The 14,080-nt window shown below is 46.2% G+C and overlaps 1 protein-coding gene across 1 annotated transcript; it reads left to right on the forward strand.

The window, feature by feature from the left end:
* The first annotated feature begins 916 nt into the window (after positions 1–916).
* On the forward strand, positions 917–3,739 carry LOC139057720 (serine/threonine-protein kinase haspin-like). The gene is made up of 2 exons (XM_070536466.1): positions 917–1,136; positions 1,773–3,739. The coding sequence occupies exons 1-2, from the start codon at positions 917–919 to the stop codon at positions 3,737–3,739; spliced, it is 2,187 nt and encodes a 728-aa protein (XP_070392567.1).
* Positions 3,740–14,080: the final 10,341 nt, after the last annotated feature.

Below are 14,080 nucleotides of genomic sequence, written 5' to 3' on the forward strand. Positions count from 1 at the left end.
TCTGAGTGATGCCAGAGCAAGCGCCAGCTGTTTCGAACGTTCTTCGAGAAATTGTATATATATATATATATATATATATATATATATATATATATATATATATATATATATATATATATATATATATATATATATATATATATATATATATATATATATACCAGACAGGTACCCAATTGCGCTGTTGCGGGGCAAAAACACCGGCTGGGCGTCTGTTTCAGGGTTAGTGCTGCAGAAAGCATAATACAGGTTTGTAAACTGAATAACTTTTGAGTGCGAAGCTAAACACAACAAACAACAAACAAGCGGTACAGGCCAGGTTGGGAAAACAACCCGCAGCAGTTATTATGCGGCAGGCATCGGCAAAACACGGTGCTTGAGGAGAGACGTGAATGCAGCGCCGGTGGAGTCATTGTTACTAAACGGTAGCAAGTTTGTCATTTACCTCTGAGTGTGCAGCTAAACAACATTTACCTACGACAAGCGGTACGGCCCTGCTGGGGCGAACAGCGCACCGCAGCAGGAGCAGACGATGCGCGGCGAGTGATGAAAGATGCAACTGCAGCAGAGGTATAGTTGCGCTGCGGCCGCTGCGGCCGCACCGGCCAGTGGGCGCGCATAGGGACATGTAGAAATGATGTATGTCTAGGAAGGTTGCTTCACGTCGACCTCTCCGCCTTTCTCTAAATAAATCTATATTTCTCTACTGGCGGCCCATAATATTTGAAACATCAACGTCGTTGTCATCACCAATTCGGCTAAGCTTTTTTCGGATCTACGTGCATGCTAGTAGGCTGCTCCGAGGAAAAAGAAGTTACGAAACGGACGTCGGCGAAGGCGGCTATCCTTGTTCTCTTGTGCAGTGACTCACGTCTCGTGGGAGCTCGTCTGGAGTTCCTGCTCCCGACAGAGCATAATGTTGCACCTCTTCCGCATTCTCTGTCCTGTCTTCTGCATCGCGTGTGCCGTCTCTATGGCCAAAGTCAACGCCCGTCGGGATGACGGCTATGATGGCGGCAGCGTCACGGAACCGAACGCGTATCGCTACAGCGCTGTGAACGCGGATGCGTACAAGCAAGCTCCCAAGCAGCCGAGCCATCCTGCACTGCAGTACGTGCTGGACATCACCAACGAGCGTATCACGTACAATAAAAGCGTGGTAAAAAGTCGCACAGACCAGCATCGCTTGCACGCCAAGGACGTCCTCAGGTTGCCTAAAACGAACCTACGCGCCCGCGCTATGACTACTACCAGGGAATCGCTCGAACTCGGAACGCGTCGCTTGCGTTCATTTCAAGGAGACACATCGGGAAATGCCATGCGCTCACTGTCATCGACACACGCTTTGATCAAAGGTAACAGCACGGGTCTCCACAGAACTTCGCACACTACGACAGAGAGCTGGCAGTTTGGCTACAAAGGCCATGCAGCGGTGATAACAGGACCGAGAGCGCCTGACAGATTGCGTCGCCGAGGGAGCCTCCGCTATTATTTTCCAGACGAAGGTGACTCTTCGGCTTCTAGCGCGAATCACCATAAGCTCCGCCTGCGTCACGTTCACCGTACAGCTCTGTGCCTTTTCGTGGCTTGCCTTGTCCTTATGGCCATAACCGCATGTCTTGCCATTGCTGCCCTCTGGCTTCGAAGCCATTACAGGAGTAAAGGCCGGGCTCTCTATAGCACATTAGGAGGGAGCGATACCGATCATCCTGCTCCCGTTATATCGCCATCCCCACCATTTCCTTCTGATGACGATCGGTCTCCAACAAAAGGCGGACGAGAAGCCGAGTTTCCCCAGAAAGTAGGTGGGCAATCTGTGTCGGAGCCCGTGATATGGACGTCTAGAGATGCAGACTACTTCCACGACGGCCGAAAAAAGGTGGTTCCCTCAGTGCCTACGGGTTCGCCCAAGTCCATCAACTTGTTACCCGAGATGCAGTCAGCTCCGCCTAGCGACGCTGACGTATCCAAAACAACGCTTTCACCTATGGTCAGTGAATCCACCAGCGCTATAGACTGCGCTGATATTAAACGCAAATCTTTACATTTGCCGCCGAGCAAGTCGGCGCGCGCACAACGCTCCTACCATGTGAGCCGCACAAGCCTGAACCAGAATCTTGTCACCGACAGCCGCCACTGCCGCAACGATGTAACGACTATAGAGCCCTCGCCAGACAAGCTCGAAGACACGCAGCATGCTATAGCAAAAGAAAACTGTAAAGGTCCCATAGCCAATAAAGCTAATCCCATCACAAAGCACAGCCAGTCTGAACCAACGACCAGTGTTCTGCACGAAGTATCTGCGATAAAGGAAGGCACTTGCCACGATGAGCACGTGCAGCCCGCAGAAGGACCCAGTGGCCGCTACGTGAGTACCTCGTCGATGGAACCAGGAAGTAGCATAACTGAAAACGACCAACGGTATTCGGAGTCTGACGACTTTAGGATACAGATTGACACAAGTCCCATTCCTCTGCCAACGTTTATTCGACGATCAGTGACCAAAACAACTAGCCGCTGGCGCACCGGAGGCCCCGGTACGGCCACCACTTCTACGACGGACACTTCACCGCGCGGACCACATGCTCAATCGACAAAGTGCGCGATTCCTCTCGCACCGCTACCGCAAAGTAACTCAACGGACAGCTTCGAGAGCCTCGCCGTCACCAAGCACACTAAGCGGCCTACCGAAACTGACTGCTGCTACCAGATGACAAACTCTGATCCATGGCTACCACTCCTGGCTCTATGCAAGCGCCCCAAGCCTGTCGACTTCCTGACCATCATTCATGAAGACTGCCAGGCTACCATGCTGAGCTGTGATGAGCCCGGTGGTGGGGATGTGTTTCGCGTACTGGGAAGCCAAGGAGACCAGCTTGTGCGCGTGCTTCGGCTGCGCGAGACGGAACTCCCTTGGCATACATCCCGCCTGAGAGTTGCCAGAGAACTAAGCGATCTCAAGGACAGCGTGGACAACCGGACATCCGCATTTTTTGTGGACGCGAGAACCAGTCTCGTTAGGGACGTATATCCGAGAGTGTTAACACGTGCGAAAGAGGAGCAAGACGATCAATTTCTCCTGTGGTCGGCTTCCACATCTCCAGAGGAACTGGAACCGGTAGCCGACTACTTGGTGACAGAGATGCAGCCGGGTTGGAGGCCCCTCCCGAATTGCAAGCTGAACAATCCAAACCAAGTGCTAAGCGTGCTCGGTCAGGCATGCTGGGCACTAGCAGTGGCCGAAGCCGAACTGGAACTGGAACATCGCCTGCCGAGAGTCGGTGCCGTGCTGGTTCGCCCTACGCGGTCACCCCGTGTCGAGTTCACGCTGCGTGGCCACATCGTTCGGATTCCCAGCGCGGGTATCAAAGTGCGCCTGCAGGGACTACAGCTGGCTAGATTGCGCATAGGAACGAGGGTTGAGTTTACGGATCTTACGCGTTTCCACGAGTTTGTGAGAGCCGAAGACGAGGTCGCAGTGTGCGCCAGGATCGCCGACCTGCTGAGCAAGAGGCCCACTAAGTTCGAGCCACTGACGAACGTGCTCTGGCTCCAACATCTGGCGGACTGGCTGGCGTTGCAATACGCCGAAGCTTCGTCCATGCTTTCGCATTGGCAAGGCGTGCTGGCCGCGTCCTGCTCGGCCGAGCATGCTACGGTCGGCAGCAGGCATATTTGCAAGCCTCCCGGAACGCCGTCAACTCAGGCACCAAAGCCAAATAGTGAAATTTACCACTAGTGGGACCATTTTGCGTGCAGCGGCATTGTTGCATTTAAGCGTAGAAGTTAAAATATGTGTAATCCAGAATCATCTTGCGTAGTGATGCGTTTTACGGCAAACGGCTCTGCGCAGCAGTGTGATTTGCGCCATGTGGCAGTAATCACACTTAATATTGTTGTGTCGTTCAGCCGAAACTGGCGGAAAAGAATGATGTGGATCGGACAGAACAGAGCGTCGGTATTGTCCACATCGTTTTCTTCCACCTTTATAACGCTCAACGACACATGACGCAAAAATGGACCAACAGTCAACCACACTGCATGTTGCATTCATTCAATCTTCACTGCGTAATTTATTGATGAAGTTTACAGTAGCTTGCGCAGCTGGGTACGCGCGACGGGCGTGAAGGCTGTTTCGCATCCTTCATGCACAATAACAAAGCTCGCAGATTCGCGACCTCTAATCAACGTGGCACTGCCAAACCTGTTAGCGAAATGGCCTAGTGGAACAGCGCCATGCTCTAAATTTTAGTTGTATGCAAAACACAATATAAATTAGGGCATTGTAGTATGACTATTAAAACTGAACCACTCTCAGCTTGTGTCTGCACGTGCGACCTATTTTTTGTGTGCATTTGTCCTTATCAGCCGAAGAAAGTATCGTGCCTTATTTTATGCAACTATCGCATTTTGTCTCTGACACGTCACTTTAGTTGATACACAATAGAGTTGACAAATTATTTGTTTTCCAGCCTAAAGATTCCAAAGTCTTTATCTGATGCATACACTTCGCTTAATTTAGCAGTAAAAAACGCCGTAATTGCGATATTTCTTAAACTATATTACGGTGAAAATATGGGCTTGTTTCATTATTATCGGGTTCTATAACGCAGAGGAAACGACTACAAAAAGAACAAGTCACCCTTCTGACATTTGTGCGTCATTACCTCTGCGCTAAACAACCCGATTATCACTGTCATTGGCTCAGCAATCTAGCGAGTTGAATAGATTGAGGAGCGGGATGTCTACAGGGCGAGCTATCGAGAAATTATTCTGTGGAACTAAAACATCTGTTCGGGCGCCATTCGAATCAGAGGGCGTGCTATATGCTTGTGCATGATTGATATATCTATGAAACGTGCTTAGTGAAGTTTTCTGAAGTGATCGATGGAAATTGGGGCACCAAATATACTACAGGTTGACCGGAGGCAGAAACGTGCCCGTCTGAAATGCAGGAAATGCCTTATAGGTTATAAGGGACCCACGCACTTCACGAACAACAAAGAAAGCGAAAAGCATGCATGTGGTAACAATTCAGCAATATGAGCGAGTACATGCGAACGCGTGGCAAATAGCTTCGAAACTATAGAGTTTCATACTCTTATAACTAGAGGGAAATCTGGCGCTGCGATCATTTCAACCATGATGGGAATGATGGGAAGTACAGGCTACGGATTGGCATTCTGTCGACTGGCGAACCAGTCTACAGGTATTTTTCGGCAGGATTGGTTTCGCTTCAGGCGTAATTGCTATAACCCGCAATGGGACGGTGCGACGCAAAGCTATGTGCCTTTGTTCTGTTGTTCGAAGTGACGACAGCGCGCTGGGCCAGCGGCTGGGCCAATTTTTGTGTCGCGGTGTGATGTCGAAGCCCTGACGAGAAAGCGACGGCGTCGTAAACGTTGAAAGAACGTGTTTTGACCGTTTGGACCTTGGTTTGTTAAGTGCGTTAGGTTGGCGCTATAGCGTTACGTGCTTTATGAAACTTCAGAATAGGAAAAAAAGGCACTACTGATACAAGACATAGACATTTGTACTTCTAGTGGTTTGAGAATCAAATTTTATTGTGGGCTTCATTATGCATCGCTCGTTTACGTGCTCAGTGAAATGCGTGTTTTAGGACTTTGAGAACACAAACTTACTTGTGGTAGGAAAGGTTTCTGCTTCTTGGCTGTAGTCGAGTGTCGCAAAATGGGTAAGTGCAAAGCCACGCCATAACGCTTCGGAAGAGGTACGTCAATATAAGATATAAAGAAGCATACATGTAGGAGGCCACAAGCATGGTAAGCATGGCGGCAGCGGCAATGCGAAAGTACCTCGAGTGTATGGATAGCTGATGTCGTAATAAAAAGAAGCAGGCCATCGTGACATACACTTGGGACACCATCCAGCCCTTGCTCCTGCGTCCTGGCTTCGTGTAATCTTAACTTTGAACTAGCCTCCCTTTTTATGCTCACTGCAAAAATGCATAATCAGCTGCAGTGGAAGAAAAAATCTCCACTTTCGCCTACCAATAGCGAATTGGTAGACCAAGTAAGGTTAGTCATTTCATCAGCTGCATGCGCTGCTCTAAACATTAATAACTACAATACCAAGCACGTCGTCAAGCGTGCGCAGCAAACATGAACACTTTTTATTCGATGACCGCACTCGTTATCTGAATGCTGGCGTGACCAAAAGCTGCAGCAGGACCGAGCGAAGTGCCTTTCAGGGGTCCTGTTGCTTCAGCGTGAACTAGGCGTGCGAGAACGCCGCGCACACGAAGCCATAAGCTATATCCAGTCAAATATACTCTACACTCTTTAAAAAATTGACACCCTTTGGGGCTTATCTTGTCCCACAACAATAATCGTCATGCGTCTTACCCACGTTTCCTTTCTTTAACTGCGAGCCCGGTACTTCCCAGTCACGAACGGCTTGCGCGTTATCAGTGTGACGCAGCATTGTGGACAGCAAAGTAGCGAGCACCGACTTTTCAGGAAAGGAAACGCAAGCAAGGCTGATGATTATTATTGTTGTGGGACAAATATACACCCCAAAGGGTGCAACCGTTTTAAGAGTGTGTAGCACTTTAACCTTGCACAAATTGCCTCCAAGTTAGGAAGCGCGCGGCTGCGCCCATCCAGCGCAGCTGGAGTAGAAGAGAAGATGCGGAACAACCTGCCGCCTCTTCCCTCCAAGCCCGCGCACATCTAGGTAACACACGATCATGCAAAGTAAATTGGTAAAGCGAAGGTTTCTTTGGGAACACTCCTGGATTTTCCTGACAGTGGTTGCTTTGTTGGGAGATTGGCGGGAGATTGGCGAATAAACTCGCGCTACGTTTAGAATAAATAAAAAAAATGGCTGCGGCTTAGCTTAGGGTAAGCCCAGGATGCGAAGCATACTAGCCTTTATTTTAACGCGACAGCGTTAAGGAGCTCGTGTCGCAGAAAAGCCGGTGTCGTCGGCGTCGGCTCAGGCGTGCGGCGCTTGCTCAGGCGCACATTTCGTTGTCGCGCCGAACGCTGCGTTGCTCGACGCTCACCGCGTCCGATGCGGGGCGCGTAGTCGCTGCGCGGTAGCAAAGCCACCTAGAAACAGTCTCTGTAGCACGCCGAAACCTTCGCTTCTCATTCCAACGTGCGGCTCTGTCTCCAGGAGGCATCTCACCTCGTGAGTGTCTAGCAGAGGCAAGCGCAGCTGCTTATATACCGCCGCGACGCCGCGAGCGACGGCGCGAGTTGGAGCCCCATTTCTCCTCTGTCGTGACGTCATGGTGTCACGTAGTCAGCCTTGAAGGCGATGCCGCGAGCGACGGCGCGAGTTGGAGCCCCGTTTCTCCTCTGTCGTGACGTCACGGTGTCACGTGGTATTGAAGGCGACACCGCTGCGCCTGAGGAGCTGGGTTGAGCTCTAGTAATATGCTTCGCATAAAAATACGAGCAGAGACACAAAACAATATGAGAGTTGTTACATTGCATAGCACAGCTGTGCGAGCGCACATGCACGCGCGCAAGTTTCGCTTATGACAAAGACGCAGGAACGAAATGGGCAAATTTATAGCATTTCATTAACTTCTTCACGAAAGCTTCACCTCGCATAGAAGCTAATCAGTCGGTTTGTTCTGCATAATTTTTGTTTTTCGTTGTCGTTTCCTGGCGGACGCAAAAGCGAACCCTTTACCTGAGATGTTGTCACTTCCACATCAAATGCCAAGAAGAATATGTTAAATTTAGATGAAATGTAAAAAACAGTTTCATAGTATATAGGCTTCTGCCTCGTTAAAGCATAGAACAGAAAGCAGCGACTTATTGTTTCCACTTGGGGCATAAACTCAGTGCGCGAGTGTCTAGCGGCGTCCATGGCATTCTGAAGTATGTGTGCTTAGAGAACAAGCGATAATCAATGTAAAATGTCCAAAACTTCTTTCTTTCCCCTTGCACCTAGTTTAGGTGTTTCTGTTATCCTTGTATCTCTCATCTATCTATCTATCTATCTATCTATCTATCTATCTATCTATCTATCTATCTATCTATCTATCTATCTATCTATCTATCTATCTATCTATCTATCTATCTATCTATCTATCTATCTATCTATCTATCTATCTATCTATCTATCTATCTATCTATCTATCTATCTATCTATCTATCTATCTATCTTGACAGTCACCGTATTTGTTATGTGGTCATGTGTATAAGGCCCAATTTTCTGCGCTATCGTTGGCATTGAAGTTGTCAATTTCGTTCTGTTAGATAAATAAGTGGATCCTGTACACTGGCAGGTAACGTGTACCAGAGTCACACATTCAGCAGAAAGTCATGTGTGATCCAGGTTGATAATGGTTTGGCTTATATAACAAAAAGAAAGCATTGCAACGGTAGCACGTCGGAATGCTTACTCTTTTCTAAATAATAGGATTTTCAGGAAACTTGGTAAAATATTATGATTACATTATTTCATTTTAAGAAATAGAAACAAAGCCATCAATATTAGATAACAAATGTTCGTTATTTTAGTACTGTGCTATGTTCTTCTTTGGCTGAAGGTACCTTTAACAAATAGCTATAGAAAATATGTAGTGCAATTGAATATTTCAGGGGATTACTAAACTTTTTTTTAGTATTGTATGTAGTTTCTTATATAAAGATATCGTCTCTAAATATGCGCTATTTGTTCTTACAATTTTTTGTGCACGAACAGCGGAGGTCATAATTCTACGCGTATTCTTTTAATATGCGATGACGTGAAAGAATGGGCAGTAATTATTTTGCTCAGTGCCATATGCATAGTATATTTCTAAAATTTTTCTCACGTGTATTTTAAAAAAAAAATGTGATTTGTTTCTTTACTGGTATCAGAAAGTGAAGTTCCGTGAGGCAAAACATACAAATAATACTGCAAATTCATTAAAAAGCTTCGTTAAACGCAGATCTTTTTATTCAATAACAATCTCGAAATCTTAAATCTGCTCATTAGTCTTTTTGGCAGTGATGGATTGTTTCCCCCTGAATATCAGTAGAGATAGCGGAAGCTACGTAATACGAACTCATTATTACGCTTTTTGTTAAGCGGAGTCAAACGATGGTGATGATAAATAGGGCGTACCACTGGCTTACGATTTTGTATTTGATCACGTAAGCGAAACAGGCAAAATAAGAATAGCATTGCCGAAAGGCTACACTTTGGATTAGCGCTCGCAAGCAATCTTGTCGATGCCAAGTAAGGGTGGAGATTCGTTATATGGCGAATTATAAAGGAAACAAAAGGCTCGGTCAGCTCGATGCTTCATGTAATCGTCAGCTGAAGTGTCATGCGGCTTAACGATATTAAAAAAGTAAAGGTGAGTTGCTAATACCGAAACTACTAAACTAGGTAGGACGACGGCATAAGAAACCTGGCGGACAGCCCCAAGATTATTCTATGCAAAGCCCAGCCGTGGACGTATGCTGGTAAAGAGTAGGGGAGGTGCGTAAACCTGCATACGCTTTAAGCAGTATTTCGGTTTGACGAGAAGCAGTCCGTTCTCTGTACAAATGCACCTTAGTGAACTTTCACTCGCGCGCAGGCTTTGCATCTCGCTGCTGCTTTTGTTAGAACGAGGACTACATGAACTACATCATTGTTGTAGAATTACTGCCAATTTTCTCTAAATGAGTGTCATCATCTGCAGAAAGACGGAACGGCTTGTAGGGTGTCCATAACAAGTCTATAGAATGTCTAAATTAACTTCAATAAGGGATATACAGACTACCTTATTAGCTGGCTTTAGGCGGGAGAGGTTGATGCAAAGTGACAAATTAGTCGCATAGCTTGTCGATTGCCATAGACACAACGGGTGCAATCTAGTAAGAATAGATTCTGAAGTAATTATAATCGTTATATAAAAAAAGCATCGTATAGCTCTAAAGTAAACGTTACAGAAAAAAAGAAAGAAAGAAGTTATTTAACGTGTCCACGAGCGCCTACTATTTGAATACTGAGTAGAACTGCCCCTGAGTATTGTCGGTGTGGTATTTGTTCCTTCTATAACATGTTTGATTACATACAAGGGCATACCCGTCATGTTTCGCTGTCTGTGTCCTTGGCACTACTTTAGACTCGAAGTCACTTTGGCATCCGGACATCGACTGCGTCCGGTAGTTAGGGGGCAATAATTTCTCATAACTGCTCGTCGGCGTTGGTTCATAAGTTCATCTTGGGCATACATGTCCAAACAACCATGCCGACGTTGCCATGTATGACCGCTCTGTGGAGCACTTCTTTGCGATTACGAATGCAAAGCATAAAACATTTCTGCAAAAGCGCGCGGAAAATGTCAACTTGTTTTTCTTCTCTCTCGTCGCTAAAGTGAAGCGCCACGCAACTTCCGCCATCTATCGTCGACTAGCAGAAATGATTGTCGTTGTCGGAGGGGAACATCTCCACGGCGCGCCGCCACTGATCATATGCTTAGCCTATTCTACCAGCGCGGGATAGTTCAAAGATGCCGTACTGTGTTAACCGGTGGTCACGCATATCAGACTGAGTCAATTGATTGGGTTGGCGGGCGCTTGATCTTACCCTGCGGCTGTTCCGAAAAAGAGCAGGCTGTACAAGATATGTGCTATTGCAGCTGTCCGATAGGGCTGCTTTGATAAAGAGGCCGGACCAGGCAGAAAGTCGAATCCGTTAACTCTGAGGGCATTTGAACGCTCTCCTACCAAGGCGTGAATGTTCGCCCTAGTGCAATTGAGCGTATTTTCCTCACTTTCGATAAAGCGGGAAGAAAAACGAGACAGAAATAATTGACAAGATTGCTTTGTACAAAACTAAATGTCTCCCTCATATATTTGAAAATATTAGCATAGGCTGACTTCGCCCTGTTAACTGAATACATAGAACACACCAAGAATAGCTTTAGTTGCGCAGAGACTGCAAACGATAATGCACGTAGCGTCCTCCTAAGTAGCACCGATAAATTGTTATCACCACGACAAACATTATCTTGAACACGTGTGTATGAAAGATTGTTGCGGACAGGGTATACCCGCCGTGGTTTTATAGCGGCTATGGTGTTGGCCTGCTAAGCACGCGTTCGCGGGATCGAATCCCTGTCATGGCGGCCGCATTTCAATGGGAGCGAAATACGAAAGCACCCGTGTACTTAGATTTAGGCGCACGTTAAAGAGCCCCAGATAGTCCAAATTTCCGGAGTCCCCCAAGACGGCGTGCCTCGTAATCAGAAAATGGTTCTGACACTGAAAAAAACAATCAATTGAATTATTTTGGACATGCTATAATAGCCACGAAGGCGCTATCGTATTGACATGCACGCGCATGTCAGCTGAAACATCAGCTGCTTCTTTTGTGCTCGCCCGCTCAAAAGTTAGTCAAAGCCAAAAAAGTAGGAGAACCGTTAGACAATCGCTGAGTTGCACAAGCTCACTAAAACCTTAGCCTCATCGAAGAGACTTTGGCAATGCTCTAGGGAGGAGCGGAACGTACAAAGAGACAAACATCTGGCGAAATTTTGTGTGGTTAGGGATGTGATGCACTTAAACAAAAGATTCCACGCTGACTGTCCCCGAGAAGCCGTACATGTGATTATTTTTCAATCACAGTTGAGCTGCCGGGAAACTGCACTTCGCAAACTTTCTTCACAAGTGTGTATTTAAATATTATGCCTCTAGATTACTTTCGTTGAGCTATGCAATTGTAAGGAAGTATTTGTAAATTTTGAAAGGGTGAAGACGGCATTGGTAATGTGGAATTGTATGGTCAATTATGTGCGCAAAAACAGCATACAAGGCTTTAAATTTGCTTCACAATGAAGAAAACAATAAGACACATGGTGAACGAGGATCTGGCGGTGGATTATTTTGTAGCAATAATTTCTTCTTTAGAGTAGAGTAAGTAAGTAAACATAGAGTAAGCTTTCAATCTGAAGACTTTCTCATAAATCCTTACAAAAAGCAGGCCAAAAGATTGTGCTTTGTGGTGGTTAGAGCGTATATGTGGAGCACTTACGGCTTTGTAACTGCTGCACGCATCAACTAAATTGAGTGCAGACCCATCAACCGAAACAACACGCCACCTTGGAGCACCATAGGATGTTCGCAGCCACATTATTCAGACCATAACCACCAAACGCCTTTTGGCTGGGCGCTTGGTGGTTAAACACGCTCGGTGTGTCGAAAACACGCTCTCGGTGTTTGCGGCATTATTCTGTATTGCGTCCCTCTAATCGAATGAGTTATTTATGTATTTATTTGATTTCTGTTAAAGCCATTACCTTTCCAGGTTTTTGTGAAATCTCTGATGCTCGAAGCTACCTTAACTTCTTCTTCTTCAACCACTCGAACTTTTCAAATATAGCCGTGGAGGCAACAACCAGAAACATGGCCTTTCGTTGAACACGGGCGCACGCAATCACTCAACTACATTATATTTACGTTGGCAAAGAAAATATACGAGATCGGAATACATCTTCATTCCCTGCTCCTCCTTTCCCAGCTCAGCACACGGTCCTACACTTTGATGCATCAATGTGATTTTCATAATTTTAATGAAAATTTTTATGGACATCATTGTGGATTTTCTACCGACGAAGATACCCAGACGCGTCCAACACTTTTGGCGAGGTCGGACGCTGCCAGGGAACTTCGCCTCCTTGCACGCAAGAAGTCACGAGATCTCTGGAGTTCAAGTGCCTTTACTTGCCGATTATGAATGAATGGATGAATGAGTTTATTTCTCCTGTTTACAACAGGAAGGAAGCAGAAGTTAAAAGCTGTGTTGCCTGACAAAGGCTTCTGCTCCCACAACAATTCGGCACACAGGCTCTACGCAGCAACATGTATCATACAGACATACCGAAATCAACTGGAGTGTTGCGAGACAGAATATTATTTTCGCGAAAGAGGACTTGTCTGCAAGAAATGTGAGAAACCGACAGCATACTCAAATTACGATACATTGTGTTTCAGACCAACTATAACCTGAAAACAAAAGAAACAAAAGAGGGACAATTTATACTGCGGTTCTAATCAGACAAACTCAATATTGTTCAGAATGAGAAAGGTTTTGTATGATTTATTCAAACATTTCATAATTTCATCTTCAAAATCACGTTGACGATTTAATAGTGAAGGTGCCTGGTAACTGACTAGTTGTTTTCCGTAATTGGTTTTTATTTTTGGTGTTCTCATGTGATGTTGTCGAAGGCTGTAGTGCGGATTGGTGGGTACATTCAAGATGTACTGTGATTTGTGTTGTTTAATGTATTGCAGCAACTTGTAATAATACACCTGGTTTGCCTTTAACATAGAATGTTTTATAAAACATGGTGTGGTTCTAAAGTTTTGTACAAGGCTATATATATCCCTTGAATGCACGTAAGGCTCTTTTTTTGCAGAACTATCAATTTATTATAATTTTTTTGCGAAGTAGTGCCCCAAATTATTATGCAGTAGGTTTATCTAGAAGAAAAGAGTGCTTAGTGCAATGAATTTTTCAACCTTGGAGGAACCAGAGTACTCAGTCTGTATAAGCAACCAACAGTTCTACTTAACCGAAATAAACGTAAATTTGACCATTAAATTACAATTACATAAACTGGACCGCACGCTACGGCTACAACTGCCATCTAGCGCCTTTCCCGCGGCGAAACAATCTTGCTTTCCCGCTTGTGGCTGAGAGGGGCGTTCACGAACGCATATTCCTATCGTTTGGGAATGGCCGGGAAACCGATGTGGGACTCCTGTGGGTGCGAGGAAACCATCGAGCGCCTATTGTGTACCTGCCCTCGCTATGATATCCAACGCTTCGCTCTGCGAACAACTTTACACCGACTGGGCTCGAGACCTTTGACCGAGTCAAGGATACTTCGACCGTGGCCACACCTGTCACTGGCTCGAAAAGCGATTCGTGCTCTAGTGCAATACTTGAAGTGCACCGGCTTAAGAGACCGTTTATAGTGTCCCTGTGTATAGCGGCCCTCTCACAGGCACTCGGTGCTTACTCTCTGTCTTTCTCTCTTTCTATTCCCCTTTCCCCCACCCCCAGTGTAGGGTAGCAAACCAGATGCTCTTCTGGTTGGCCTCCCTTCCTTTCCTAC

This window comes from Dermacentor albipictus, chromosome 3 (assembly GCF_038994185.2).
Source record: "Dermacentor albipictus isolate Rhodes 1998 colony chromosome 3, USDA_Dalb.pri_finalv2, whole genome shotgun sequence".
Lineage (NCBI taxonomy): Eukaryota > Metazoa > Arthropoda > Arachnida > Ixodida > Ixodidae > Dermacentor > Dermacentor albipictus.